We start from the raw sequence: 13,665 nt of genomic DNA on the forward strand, positions 1-13,665 counted from the left end.
CCCGTCCCCGCACCCACGACAACCACCTCCCTCCCCACGCCCCAGGCCCGGCTGCGCGGCAACATCGCCGACCCCTCCTCCCCGGAGCTGCTGCACTTCCTTTTCGGGCCTCTGCAGATGGTGAGACCTGCCCCAGGTCCTCGGGCCCCCCTGCGGCGGGAGGAATCGGTTCGACTTGCAGACGGTGTGACGGCACGGCCTGCCCCCTCCCGCTCCCCTGACAGATTGTGAACACGTCGGGGGGGCCCGAGTTCGCGAGCGGCGTGCGGCGGCCGCACCTGACGTCGGATGCCGTGGCGCTGCTGCGGGACAACGTCACTCCACGTGAAAACGAGCTCTGGACCTCGCTGGGGGACTCGTGGACCCGCCCCGGGTGAGGGGCGGGACTGGGAGGCGGGGGGCGTGGTGATTGGAGGAGCTTAAGGGCCGGGAGATGAGTGGCATGATGATTGGAAAATGAGACTAGGAGGAAAGGGAAAGGTTGGAGGCGTGGCTTTGTTGTGTTGGGGCGGGGCTTAGGACAGATGCCAAGATTCAATTGGCGGAAAGGCCAGAAATTAATATGAAGGAAAGATTTAAGACCAGCAGACCAATCAGATTGAAAGAAAAGGTGGGGCTTAAAGGAATAGAGGGGCTACGGGGCAGGAGCGGGGCTACGCGAAGGGGCGGGGCTTCTGGAAAGTTTGGTCTATAACTTTGGCGATGGGACAGCGTCTGTGCACTGGGGGCTGGGAGTTTCGTAGGGAAAGGGTCAGAACCTGAAACCGAGCTTAAGGAAAACCTGATTTGGAATCAGAGGTGAAATTTAGAGGCTAGATAAGGCAATTTTTTTTTCCAGAGAGAGAGAGAGATGGATGGGCGTGGGGGGCGGGTCTCAATATGTTGCCCAGGCTGGTCTTGAACTCCTGGCCTCAAGCGATCCTTCCATCTTGGCCTCCCAAAATGTTGGGATTACAGGCGTGAGCCACTGCACCCGGCCTAGAAGTAGAAATTACTGTTGAGTTGGGCTTGGAGGTACCGGCAGGACTTGGTGAAAAGTGGCGGGGCTAGATACAGCGAGCTTTAGGGGAAAACTTAGTGAAGTTAATGACAGAGCTCAGCTGGGGGCTGTATCAGGATCCCTGAGCTCTTGGCCCTGTCCCTGGCTGCAGGCTGGAGCTGCCCCCGGAAGAGGGACCCCCATACAGACCCGAGTTCTTCAGCGGCTGGGAGCCGCCGGTTACTGACCCGCAGGGCCGCGCTTGGGAAGACCCAGTTGAGAAACAGCTACAGCACGAGCGGAGGCGCCGGCAGGTGAGGCTGAGGCTTTCAGGGGAGCAGCCAGCTCCCCCAAGCAACACAGCAGGGCCGAGGCTGGGAAGTCCGGGGTGGGGGCGCGGCCGGTCCGCCTGGCCCCGCCTGACCCGACTCTCTTACTTCCTGCAGCAAAGCGCCCCCCAGGTCGCTGTCAATGGGTGAGTGTCCGCCCCAGGGCAGGGCAAGGGGGTCCAGGAGGGGTGCTTCCCGGGGTCTCCCGGTGTTGACTCCGCCCCCTTTTTTTCTGTGTTTTTCCTTCTGTCTTCCTGGCTCCTTTCAGGTGGGTGAGATGGTGAAGGGGCGGGCCGGGGCCGGGAGAGAGGGAGGAGCAGGGAGGGAGGGGGCGGGATCCAGACTTCTGGGGCCAAGGGAGGAAGGAATGGAGACCGGGGTTTCCGGGCCTAAGGGAGGAAAGGGGCTGGGAGTGGGTAAAGTCTGAGAGGTTGGATCTCTGGATCCCCAAAAGGCTGGAAGAAGGCAGTTTGGTTTCTCAGGGCCTGGGAAGCACCATGTCTGGGCTCCCTACGAGGACAGAGCCCTGGATATTGGAGGGGAGAGGCTGGGGAATTCGACCTTTGGGTTTTGAAGAAGAGCCCAAGTCTGGTGCTTGGGATCCTGGAGACCCAGAGGAGCAGGCTTGGGACTTCAAGGGCTTGGGGGCAAGTTTCTGGGAAAGTTAGGAAGTGGTAGTATCTCTGGGCCCTGGAGAGGGGTAAAGGCTGGGTGATTAACCTCTTGGTTTTCCAGACGCTCTAATGCAATTGTCTAAGTCACTGCTGGGTGTCGGACTGGGTTAAAAGGTTTAAGAGTTAAAAGGATAAGATTGAAGCTTGAGACCTGGACTCCTAGGTCCCTGGGGGAAAAGAGGACATTCCACGTCAGGTTCTACCAAGCAGTGGGGGTTCAGACTCTGGGTCCTGGGGGAGGAAATGAAGTAGATGGACCAGAACTCTAGGGTCCTTGAGCAAATAGAGGGCAGATTGGAGGGAAACAACATGGGAGGAGACGAAAACAAAGCAGTGAGGCTGGAGGAGACAAAGGGGGGTCTAGGTGAGGGCCTGGGCAGAGGGTCTCAGCAGGGACAGCGTGCTGGGAGCTGCCAGCCCCACACAGGGGGTGCCGCGGCCCTGAAGACCCCCCCTCCCCCCTGCACAGGTAGGCCTGATCCAGGCTGAGGTCCCTCTTATTGGGAGTCAGAGCTGAAATCCCACCCCTGCCCCCAGCTGCCTGATATCGCAACCCCCCTCCCTGTTCACAGCTTCAAGTCACTTTCTCTGAGCCTCAAGTTCTTTGCAGGGAAACTGGGAATGATGGTAATCCCTTCCTGGAACAGCGAGAAGTCTGTGGTGTTGTAGGAACTAGCAGTTCAAGGCTCAAGGCTGTGACCATGTTCAAGTTCAAGTCCAGCTGCCTGCAACAGAGGGCAGCATTATTCAGACACGGACTGCCCTGGTCCCAGGCTGGCGATGCCACCTGTGACCTTTACATCCCTGTGCCTCAGCTTCCTCCTCTGTGAAAATGGAGAAGATAATCGGGTCTCTGGGGGAGGAAGAAACTGGGGGCGGGGAGAGGGGAGTCCAAATTCATGGTTCTACCAACGGTTGTCATGAAGCTCAAATCAACTAATATACATAACAGTGCCTAGCACATAGTAAGTGCTACAGAAGTGGTAGCTATTGTTTGTTTTTTGAGACAGGGTCTCACTCTGTCATCAGGCTGGAGTGCAGTGGTGAGATCTCAGCTCACGGCAGCCTCTGCCTGCCAGATTCAAGCGATTCTCCTGCCTCAGCCTCCAGAGTAGCTGGGACTACAGGCATGCGCCACCACACCCAGCTAATTTGTGTATTTTTCAGTACAGACAGGGTTTCACCATGTTGGCCAGGATGGTCTTGATCTCTTGACCCTGTGATCTGCCCTCCTCGGTCTCCCAGACCGCTGGGATTACAGGCGTGAGCCACCGTGCCTGGCATAGCTATTGTTTTTATTATGCTCATGAGTTATGATATTTAAGCCCAGTGCCTATTAGATGCTCAATAAATGACAGCTGTTTCTAGCTGTGTGATGTAGGCAAGTGGTTTTATCTCTCTGAGCCTCATTCTCCTCTGTAAAATGGAATCGATGATGGGATAGTACCCACTGCATATGCCTACAGCACAATGCCAAACAACGGAGGGGGGCAAAACATATTCAGGCTGTTATTCTCGTTTCAAATTTCTATTAACAGTATTAACCTGGCCCCTGCTGTGCCCCCTGCTTGGCTCTAACCCTAGCTCACACCAGCACCCTGCACCCCAGAGCAATGGGGCTGGCTGCCTCCTTATCTCCAACCCTCCTGCTTCTCCTCAGTCACCAAGACTTGGAGCCAGAATCTGAGCCTCAGCTGGAGTCAGGGACAGCAGGAAAATGGGTCCTGTGTAATTATGACTTCCAGGCCCGCAACAGCAGTGAGCTGTCGGTCAAGCAGCGGGACGTACTGGAGGTTAGAGGAGCGGGAGGCTGAGGGGCAGGAATTAGGCAGCCCTAGCTGCAGATGTAGGCTCTGAACCCTCTGCCTTTTACCGCATGCAGGTCCTGGATGACAGGCGCAAGTGGTGGAAGGTTCGGGACCCAGCGGGGCAGGAGGGATATGTGCCCTATAACATCCTGACACCCCACCCCGGACCCCGGTTGCACCACTGCCAAAGCCCTGCCCGCAGCCTGGTGAGCCGGCGCAGACGCTGGGGTCTTGAGGGAGGAGAGGCTGGGACCAGATACTGGGAACAAGGGGCGTGGGGATCAGCTGTCAAGAGTGCTGGTGCAGGTGGTGACTGGGGGTTCAGAAATGCATCTCCAGAAAGGGGAGAGGCTGGGACTCTGATTCCTCTCCCTAACCCAGGTGCTCGCCTCTCCTTCCTTTCAGAACAGCACTCCTCCTCCGCCACCAGCCCCAGCCCCAGCCCCACCTCCAGCTCTGGCTCGGCCCCGCTGGGACAGCTGCGATAGCCTCAACAGCTTGGACCCCAGCGAGAAGGGTGAGTGGTGGGGACGCCGGCTGTGGGGAGAGGTTCTTATCCTTGCTTTCCAGGCAGGGAAACGGGGGCTCAGAAAGAGCAAATGGACTCCTGCCCCATTCTGGGGAGGCTGGAGCACCCCCCCGCCCTCTGGCCCCAGGACCCCTCGCCCTGAGCCCCCACTCCCTCCCTCCCGGTTTCCCACCTGCAGAGAAATTCTCCCAGATGCTCATTGTCAACGAGGAACTGCAGGCGCGCCTGGCCCAAGGCCGCTCAGGCCCGAGCCGCTCAGTCCCAGGGCCCCGCGCTCCGGAACCGCAGCTCAGCCCGCAATCGGACGCCTCCGAGGTCCGCGCCTGGCTGCAGGCCAAGGGCTTTAGCTCCGGGTGAGTGGGGCGGGGGCCGGCTCGGCGCGGGTTGATACGCAGGCTGGGAGCGGAGCGTTCCGATCGGCCGGGAGTCGGGGGGCAGCAGTCGTGGAGACCACAGGGAGCCGGGATTAGCCCGAAGTGAGGGTCTGTCTGGTAGCGACATCCAGTGGCAGGCTGTGATTGCCATGTGTTTTCAGACTCCGACTGGATTCCTTAAGGAAATCCCGCACCCTTCGAAAGCATGATATGACCACGCCCCCCGGGTGGCACATTGTGATTGGTGGGTGGGGTTCAGGGGGTGTGGGCCCTGCCCCCCCCGGAGCTGTTCTGATTGGATCATTGCCGGGTGGGCGTGACATGAGTGGCGGGGGCTGGGGCATCCGCCGACCTGCCTGACTGCGCCCCGGCTGCCCTCGCTCAGGACCGTGGACGCGCTGGGTGTGCTGAATGGGGCGCAGCTTTTCTCGCTGCAGAAGGAGGAGCTGCGGGCGGTGAGCCCCGAGGAGGGGGCGCGTGTGTACAGCCAGGTCACCGTGCAGCGCGCCCTGCTGGAGGTGAGCCGGGCCGCTGGTCCCTGGGTCTGGGTGGGGTTGGGACGCCGAGGGCTCGGACACCAGGACAAAGCGATTTCCACCCCGCCCTCCAGGACAAAGAGAAAGTGTCAGAGCTGGAGGCAGTGATGGAGAAGCAAAAGAAGAAGGTGGAAGGCGGGATGGAAACGGAGGTCATTTGACCTGCCCGGCGCCCTTCGCAAAGAGTGACCAGGCCCCGTGTGAGAACGGACTCTTCAGACTCCTTAATAGCAGAAGTCGATCTTCTGTAGGATGGCCAATCTGCTCCGGCCCCGGTCTTCCCCCATCCCCGTGGACAGACTGAATAATCCTTGCTGCAGTCCCTCCGGGGCAGATCTGGACTGGCTGTGAGTGGGGAGGGCGTGGAGACAGTCTACGGAAAGCGCTAGCAGACCCCCGAGAGGGTGCAGTAGAGCCCTGAGCATTGTAATATGCCGCCCAGCCTATAAACAGCCTCCTTACTTGGCAGATGGTGTGTCAACTGCTGTCCTCTACCTGGCTACCAGGGGGCCCAGAAACCTTCCCCTTGCCCCAGTCACAGCCTCAAGGAACCTGGAAGATGTTCCACCTTCTTTGGTTTCTCTCTCCGAACCCTCCTTTCCATCCCCCGGGTCCCAAACCAGGCTCCCTCCTGACCTCCTAGCCAGCCAAGTCCAGCCTGCCCCATCTTCGGGTTTCCCTGGCTCGCGGCTCCCTTGGTTCCCTGAGAACCAAGGTTCTCACTTCATTCCTTCCTGCATCCTGGCCCTGCCCTTCTCCAAACTCTCCCAAGCCCCTTCAACCTCTGCGGTTTGCACTTGCTGTCTCTGCTGGCCGAAACAGCCATTCCCCGCCTGGCAAACTCCTATTCAGCTCACTCACTCACTGTGGCGAAGCCTGCCCTCATCCCCGAAGCTAGTTCCCCACCTCCTGCCATGGCCCTGCCAGGTAGAACTGGCGGCCTCCCCAGCATGCCACAGCTTTCTGGTCACTTTTTGTCCTGGGAGATGGCAGCCAACTGAAAACTTCCTACTCCCTCAAGAACTAGCTCCTTTCCCCTCTGGCAAGCCCTGTAACATTCTTTTCCCTATTATCCAGGTGGCTGGTAAGGTCTGCTTTTCTCTGGATCCCTCCGTTTCCAGACTGGACACTCTCTGCCTTTGGGAAGAATGGTCCTTTCTCTTTCTTCCGTGGCTCCGCTTCCCCAGATTACTGCGGGCCTATGGGCCTCAAGCCTGTCCCCGAGTTGTTCCAACCTGGGGCACCAGGTGGCGCCCTCCAAGATGGGAAAGGATCAGAGAGATCCTCCTGGGGCAGGCAGGAGTTCTCAGTCCCCACTTTGCCAACTCCTGCCTGGTTCCTTCCAGTTCCTTCCTTCCTCTTTGGATCTCCAAGAGTCCTTCCCCTATCTGCCCCGTCCCTAGATCCTACTCACACACTTCCCTTGGCTCCCTATGGCCCACCAGACAAAACCCAGGCCCCAGCTTGGCAGTCACAGGCTGCCACTTGGCTCACCGGCTTCGACCCCACAGGGCTCAGCTCCCTCCTCCTGCTGCCAGGCTTGGTTCATGTGGTCACTTCTGCCCAGAATACTCTCAGCCCCTCTACCACTTGCCCGGGGCCCCACCACTCATTCTTAACAGGGGAATCGGAAAGGTAGGCAATTCCCCCAAACCTCCTTGCTCCATTTTCCCCTCCCCAATAAGCCCCCAGGGCTCACACCACCCAGACTGCAAACTGAAAGGTCTGCAGGAACCCGACAAGAGACCAAGTGAGCCAGCTGGGCCTCAGCCCTACTCCCGTCACAGGCCAGCTTGTTTGAACATCCTGGCAGCTGCATCTTCCAATATTCTCAGAACCTGACCATCTCTCACCATCTCTACTCCCGTCACCCCGGCCAGAGCCACCATCTCTCTTGCCGGGATTTTACCAGTAGCCCCTTAGCTGGTCTCCCCAATCCTCACCACCAACCCCCAGTCTGTTCTCCACACAACAGCCAGAGGGACCTGTTAAAACCTAAGTCAGGCCATGGCCATGCTCCAAAAGCCACTCAGGGCTCTCACCTCAAAGCTCAAGCCCTTCCCAGGGCCAAGTCCCCACACAGCCGCCATGACCTCTCGAACCTCATTCCCTGCTTTCTCCAGCTCCTCAGCTTCCTGCAACACATCAGGTGCATTCCTACCCCAGGGCCTCCACACACACAGCTCTCATCATCCAGAGCACCCTTCCGTCACTACACAGCTCCCTCTCCACCACCTTCAAGCCTCTACCTGTGCCAGCTTTTCCGTGAGGCCTGCCTAGACCACTCTATTCAAAACACATGTGCACACACACGCACCCGCCTTCCCAACCCCTTTCTTTTCTCCAGAGCGCTGCCGCCTTGAAATACATTTATTTTAACATTGGATGCTCCCCTCCTAAAAGTATTGGATCTTTGTTTTGTTCAGTAATTATCAGTCACACTGTACTTACTAAGTCCTGTTCTTCCTGTTGGTGTTACAGTAATTACTGAATGAATGAATGAATGCCTCATCTCAGAAGATGGCTCCTACTCAGCTCTAGTCAACTGTGGCTATGCAGGACTGAAGAGTTCATATTGTCACAGATTCCTGTTTTTTCAAAAGAAGTCAAAATTCCTTTTTTCCCCCCTTTTTGAGATGGAGTCTCACTCTGTTGCCCAGGCTGAAGTGCAGTGACTCGATCTCGGCTCACTGCAACCTCTGCCTCCCAGGTTCAAGCGATTCTCCTGCCTCAGCCTCCCGAGTAGAGTAGATGGGACTACAGGCGCCCGCCACCATGCCTGGCTAATTTTTGCATTTTTACTAGAGATGGGGTTTCACCATGTTGGCCAGGCTGGTCTTGAACTCCTGACCTCAAATGATCTGCCTGCCTCAGCCTCCCAAAGTGTTGGGATCACAGGCATGAACCACCGCACCCAGCCGGAATTCCAGATTTTTATACACAGATTACTCCAAATGTTAAATGTTGGCAATTGACTAAATCTGTTTCAAAGACACTGATGGCAAAACCCAAGCTCCGCAGCTCCATATCCCTGGCCCGAGGTCTTGCCCGCTGATCCTTCCTGCCCCCATCAACTTCCCCTCAGCCCCCTGCCTGTGATCACGCCGGCTCCGTCTTGGAGCCTTCACTCCCGCTGGGGGCTCATCCTGAAGCTCCTCTGCCACACAGGTGAGCAAGCACCAGCCCACCCCTCGGCACCCCACCCAGCGGCCCAGTGGTTTGGTCACAGACATGCACAGCCCCCCAGCACAGAAGCAGGAAACGGCGCCCTCCCTCTGGCTGGGAACACAGACCTTGAGTGGCAACTTCACGACTTTTATTTGTGGTGCCTGTGCTTTATCTCGAAAATACCTTCTCCCCCTGCCCCAGACAGTGGGCGGGGAGGGGGCAGCAAAAAATAGAAGACGTCCCTCCCTATTGCACATGGACCCTATATACAGGCCCACCTGGCTGAGGCCGGCAGGACTCTCGGCACAGTCTTGGATCCCTGCTCAGGAGGGGGGGTGACGGGGTGGCATCACACGTGAGAGGGGGACCTCCAGGCGGCCACTCTGGTCCTGGCTACTGGTCCTTGCACTTCTTGGTCCTCAGTTCCTTCCTAGTCCCGGCTCTGGCCCTGGTCCCCTCTGGCAACGTCCCCCTACTTGGCTCGGCCTCCCACCTCCATCCTGGCCTCGGGTGGCCCCCTTGGCTCCTGGGGACTCTGCTCCCCTCCCAGTTCGGAGGTCCCAGGGGGGCTATGGCTTCTCTGAGACTTCCCCCGGAGCCCTGTCACTCGTGTTCACACGGGGGAAGGGGTGCGTGTGGCAGAAGCAGCTGTATAAATACGGGTGCGGGAGAGTCCCTCCAGGTCACTTGGAGAGTTTGCTGATAACGCGGATCAACGCTGCATTCTCATCCTTGAGGCGCTGGTTGTCAGCGCGGAGGTCAGACAGGGCCTGGGGGACGGCAAAGGGTCAGCTGGGCAGCCCTGGTGGGTTGCGCCCCCGCCCACCCTCGGCCCTCTGCCCACAGCCCCCACAGCCCCCACAGCCCCCACCTTCAGCTCTTCCTCCAGCTCTGCGGCCTTGCGTTCCAGGGCCCTGCGCTCCTGGAATGAACAGGGAAAGTTCAGAAACCGAGTGAGGCTGAGGACAGGGGAAGGCCAGGGGCCAGCTGGGAAGGGCAATGTGGCTCTCTTGGTCCAAACTTAGTGATGTGAGGCTGGGAACGCCTCTGGCTCCCGTCCCCACTGTCCCTACTCACGAATCTCTCCAGCTCCAGAAGGGCTGGCCTCTCAGCGAAGCGCTCTTGCCTCTGGTGAGGACACGGAAAGCACAGGGGTCAGCAGGGGAAGCCAGCACTGCCCTGAGGAGGGGTCCTACGTTCCTGCTGGGGACCCGCCCGCCCACTAGGCAGCCCACCAGCCCCGCCCCATGGGCCAGGCCCCGCCCCCAACAGGCCCACAGCCCCACCCCCATTTGCTCAGACCCCGCCTCCGAGATCTCGGCCAGGTCCTCAGGTGCAGCGAAGCCCCATCGGCCCCTCCAGTCCAGGCTCTGCCTCCCAACAGTCTGAGCCCCACCCAGGCGGCCCTGCCAGTTCTGGTGACCCTGGCCTCGGCGCCTTTACCTGCGTGGCCCGCTCCAGCTCCACCTTGAGCTGCGCCAGCCGCAGCGTGGTCTCGGTCAGAGCCTCGCGAAGCCGCTCGTTCTCCCTGCGCAGCTCTGCATACAGCTGGGGGTCGGGCGGAGGAGGGTCAGGCGGAGGAGGGTCAGGTGGAGGGCAGGGGCGACGCTGGGGGCGGGGAAGCCAGGAGGTGGGCACCCGGCAGGCGGAGCCCCAAAGGAGGGGTGGGTTCACACCTTCCTAAAGCCTCCGTCCTGCTCCTCCGACTCTGGCTCAGGTTCTGGGTGGAGGTCCCGCTGTGACCGCTGCCTGCGGGCCGAGGGGCCGCCCTCCAGGGTGCTGGGGCGGGGGCGGAACGCGCGTCAGGGGCCGGCCCGGGCCGCACGCAGGCCCCACCTCTCCCACCCCGCCCCTACCTGGACTCTGGGCTGCGGTCAGCCGGCTCTGCCTCCTCCCCCTGTGGGCAGGTAGAGGGGGGTTCAATGGGCATGGGAGGGGTTTTAGCGGGTATGGGAGGGGCTTTGCCCGCCCTCCGGCCCACCCTCTGCACCAGCTCGGCCCCACCTGAGCCCCCCTCACCTCCGCAGGCCCCCTCCACTCCTTTCCGACCTTGCGGGGCTCCCTGGCCGCCTGCGGTCCTGGACCCTGCCCGTCAGGCGCCTCTGCTGGGGGAGGGGCAGGAATCAGTCCAGGCACCTCCAGAGAGCCCTCTGGGGGCCTGGGTCCCCGGGTCAAGCCCCCAGGAAAGCAGGAAGACTCGGAGAGACGATGATTCCCGGGGAATGACCTCCCCCAGAGAGCAGACCTCACCTCTCTGGGCAGGGCTGTCGGAGTTCTCCACTCCAGGGACGCGGGGCCTCCGGGAAGGGTCCTGTCGGGAGGGGTTGGTGAGTCAGGGGACCAGGACACCCCGCACCACCCCACGCGCCCTCGCTGACCCCTCTCACCAGGCTCTGCGCCAGCTTCTCTGACTCTGGGGCCTTCCCTGCAGACTTCTCTGCCTCCTTCAGGTCTGTCAGAGTCACACCCTGGCAGGGAAAGGGGACAGTCAGGGGATGCTGGGGTCAGGCCCCAGCCCCTCCTCCCTCAGACCCAGGAGTCCAGCCCCCCAGCCCCTCCTCCCTCAGACCCCAGCCCACCCCACACCTGTGTGGACCTCCGAGACTGGCGCATGAGACGGGAGCGAGCTTTTCTCTGGGATTCCGACTCCTCATCCCGCACAGGCATCTGGTAGGACCTGAGGGAAGGGTCCCAACCTCAGGGAGGGGCACTGGGGACCCTGCCCCATTCCGTGGCGGACACCCTCCGCGGGAGGCAAGTTCTGTGGGAGGGGACTCCAACTCCCAGCAGACCCGGGGCCAGCCCTCCCTCAGGAGCCCACCCAGAGCCCCGGGACTCCGGCTTGACATAGTCTCTGCTGGCTGGGGCGGGGGCGGGGGCGGCAGCTTCCTGCCCTGGCCTCTGCACCTCCGTCGGTCCCGGGAGTCCGCTGGGGGTACTGTGGAGGCTGTGGGGGCGTTTGGCTTCGCTGGAGATTCAGACTCCGGAATCCTGGAGGGAGGCGAGGAGTTCTCCAAGCAAGGAGGAGGCTTGGTGACCTCAGACCTGCATCAATTCATTCATTCAACAAACATTACCCAGGTGCATTGTGTGCCGGCACTGGAGATGCAGCCGTGAACAAAACAAGCAAATCATCTGGGCCACCAGAGTCTGAGCTGAGCAGAAATACACAAAACCGACAACAGCCATGAAAAGACCAGCACTCTACCCAACCGGTCAGAAGGGTAAAGCACGCTGGACAGAAGCAGCAGCGCGAGAACTGGGAGCGGAGCGGGAGGGGCGTGTGCGACGGCGCAGAGGTGGCAGCAGGTGGTCCGTGCGCCTCGGGGTGGGGGATGATGGGGAGAAGGTGACGTTGCAACACAGGCTTGAGGGAGGGAGCCAGCCGCCAGGAGGAACACAGCACAGGCTCTGGGGTGGGAGCAGGAATCAGACCCGGGGGGTACACGGTCCCACTCAGGGTCATACGGACAGGCTTGGAACCCCCATCTGCCGCCTACCCCCGAGGGGCCCAGGCCTGGGGGACTCACAGGGCAGAGGGCTCCGGCAGCTTCCGGGAGGGGGTCGGGGTAATTCTGGCAAGACGGAGCTCCCTGGCCTGTGTGGAGAGGAGGAGGAAGGGGCAGTTCCCTCAACTGGGCAGGGGCCTGGGCCCGGACCCGGCCCAACCCTCACTCACCTGGGTGGAGGTCCCTTCCAGCCAGGAGGAGGAAGCCGAGCGCTGCAGCCCAGCCCCAGGGGCTCCCTCTGCCATCCGCCTTTCCGGGGGACCCAGGGCACCAGAACTCCCTGTCTTCAGGAGGCCAAAGCGCCTGGAGAAGGGGGCCTCTTCAGGCGGCTGGGAGAAGAAGAAGGTCTCAGGGAGAAAGGATCCCTCTTCCCAGACCTCAAGGGTTAGCCCCCAAAGGACTGCAACAAACTACAATTCCCATCAGCCCCTGGGGCAAGCGCAACCTACAAAGGAAGCCGGTTGTCCAGGAGGACTCTGGGAACTATAGTCTTCACCCTACCTGCCCCTGCCAGAGGTTCACAGGCTTTATGGACTCCCACCTCCCGGCCCTCCCGGCCTCACAGGACCTCTCAGGGCATCCACTCACCACGGGGCTCTTAGGACTGGGGTGCGGTGGGGAGGAGACGCCATTGAGGGTTCTGGGCTCTGCAGGGCGTGGCTCTGTGATGTGGGAACACCGGGTAGGTCACAGAAGATGCCAGCTGCCTCTAGATTCAGAGAACCCGACCCCTCCTCCCTCGGACCCGAGTCCAGATTCAGGCTCCTCACCGGCGGGACCTTCTTCCCCCTCATCCTCGTCCTGGATGGGGGGCCCCCCAGCCCCACCAGGCCGGCGCTCCTTGGACAAGTCCTGGAGGGAAATCTTCTCTCGACTGCTCAGACGACACACAGAGCTCCTGTTGGGGAAGGAGAGGGTGCTGGGGTGCAAGCCCGGGGCCTCCAGCCACCCGCCAGCCCCAGACTCCTCCCTCCCTATACCTTCTGTGTCTGCTGCTACAGGGCGCTTGGGGCTCCTGGCCCCGGCTCTGGGAAGCTTCTTTTTGGTTCCGAAGCTGCAAGGAGGGAAGGAGGCTGCAGGGGAGGGGTGGAGCACACGTCCCCCACAGCAACACCACCATGAAGAGCTGTCAGGAGCTCAGTGCCCACGCGGGCACCGAGGGCTCGTGGAAGCGCTTGCTGGTTTTCCTACAGATGGCGGCACACCTCAGAGAGAGGAGATGCCCTGTGTCCAGCAGGCGCCTGCAGCTGCCACGTGCAGGCACTGCCCTCTTGTCCTCACGGCCCCCACCCATGAGAAGCCTCCAGTCTCATCCCCAGAGGGGTCCTTCTAGCTCCCAGGGGCGACCTGCTCAGACCTCATCCCGACCCCTCAGCACACCCAGGGCACTGGTGGGCCCTCAGCTGCCCCGGCTTCTGCCGCTGGCACTCGCCTCCTCCTTCCCCACACAGTTCACCACCGTCTTCACATCTGCCCCACACAGTTCAACACCATCTTCACACCTTCCCCACACAGTTCGCCAGTCTTCACACCTTCCCTACACAGTTCACCACCGTCTTCACACTTTCCCCACACAGTTCACCACCGTCTTCACACCTTCCCCACAGTTCACCACTGTCTTCACACCTTCCCCACAGTTCACCACCATCTTCACACCTTCCCCACACAGTTCACCACCATCTTCACACCTTCCCCACACAGTTCACCACCGTCTTCACACCTTCCCCACAGTTCACCACCATCTTCACACCTTCCCCAC

At 60.7% G+C, this 13,665-nt stretch overlaps 2 protein-coding genes across 2 annotated transcripts in view; one reads left to right on the forward strand and one right to left on the reverse strand.

Annotated features, from left to right (window-relative positions):
* EPS8L1 (EPS8-like 1) overlaps positions 1-5,697 on the forward strand; it is an 11,988-nt gene extending 6,291 nt beyond the window's left edge. The window contains exons 4-13 of the mRNA XM_011997015.1: positions 46-120; positions 225-373; positions 1,152-1,293; positions 1,426-1,454; positions 3,643-3,775; positions 3,865-3,996; positions 4,196-4,307; positions 4,498-4,672; positions 5,079-5,211; positions 5,304-5,697. Coding sequence (XP_011852405.1) covers positions 46-120; positions 225-373; positions 1,152-1,293; positions 1,426-1,454; positions 3,643-3,775; positions 3,865-3,996; positions 4,196-4,307; positions 4,498-4,672; positions 5,079-5,211; positions 5,304-5,390 — 1,167 coding nt within the window. The 3' untranslated portion in view covers positions 5,391-5,697. The remainder of the gene's footprint in view (positions 1-45; positions 121-224; positions 374-1,151; positions 1,294-1,425; positions 1,455-3,642; positions 3,776-3,864; positions 3,997-4,195; positions 4,308-4,497; positions 4,673-5,078; positions 5,212-5,303) is intronic.
* Positions 5,698-8,523: 2,826 nt separating this feature from the next.
* PPP1R12C (protein phosphatase 1, regulatory subunit 12C) overlaps positions 8,524-13,665 on the reverse strand; it is a 38,100-nt gene continuing 32,958 nt past the window's right edge. The window contains exons 7-22 of the mRNA XM_011996941.1: positions 12,887-12,960; positions 12,677-12,804; positions 12,495-12,568; positions 12,077-12,235; positions 11,928-11,995; positions 11,305-11,442; positions 10,984-11,074; positions 10,785-10,865; positions 10,648-10,708; positions 10,417-10,499; positions 10,254-10,294; positions 10,074-10,176; positions 9,841-9,945; positions 9,475-9,525; positions 9,269-9,319; positions 8,524-9,167 (exon numbers count right to left, since the gene is read on the reverse strand). Coding sequence (XP_011852331.1) covers positions 9,081-9,167; positions 9,269-9,319; positions 9,475-9,525; positions 9,841-9,945; positions 10,074-10,176; positions 10,254-10,294; positions 10,417-10,499; positions 10,648-10,708; positions 10,785-10,865; positions 10,984-11,074; positions 11,305-11,442; positions 11,928-11,995; positions 12,077-12,235; positions 12,495-12,568; positions 12,677-12,804; positions 12,887-12,960 — 1,395 coding nt within the window. The 3' untranslated portion in view covers positions 8,524-9,080. The remainder of the gene's footprint in view (positions 9,168-9,268; positions 9,320-9,474; positions 9,526-9,840; positions 9,946-10,073; positions 10,177-10,253; positions 10,295-10,416; positions 10,500-10,647; positions 10,709-10,784; positions 10,866-10,983; positions 11,075-11,304; positions 11,443-11,927; positions 11,996-12,076; positions 12,236-12,494; positions 12,569-12,676; positions 12,805-12,886; positions 12,961-13,665) is intronic.

This window comes from Mandrillus leucophaeus, unplaced genomic scaffold, assembly GCF_000951045.1.
Source record: "Mandrillus leucophaeus isolate KB7577 unplaced genomic scaffold, Mleu.le_1.0 Scaffold53, whole genome shotgun sequence".
NCBI classification, from domain to species: domain Eukaryota; kingdom Metazoa; phylum Chordata; class Mammalia; order Primates; family Cercopithecidae; genus Mandrillus; species Mandrillus leucophaeus.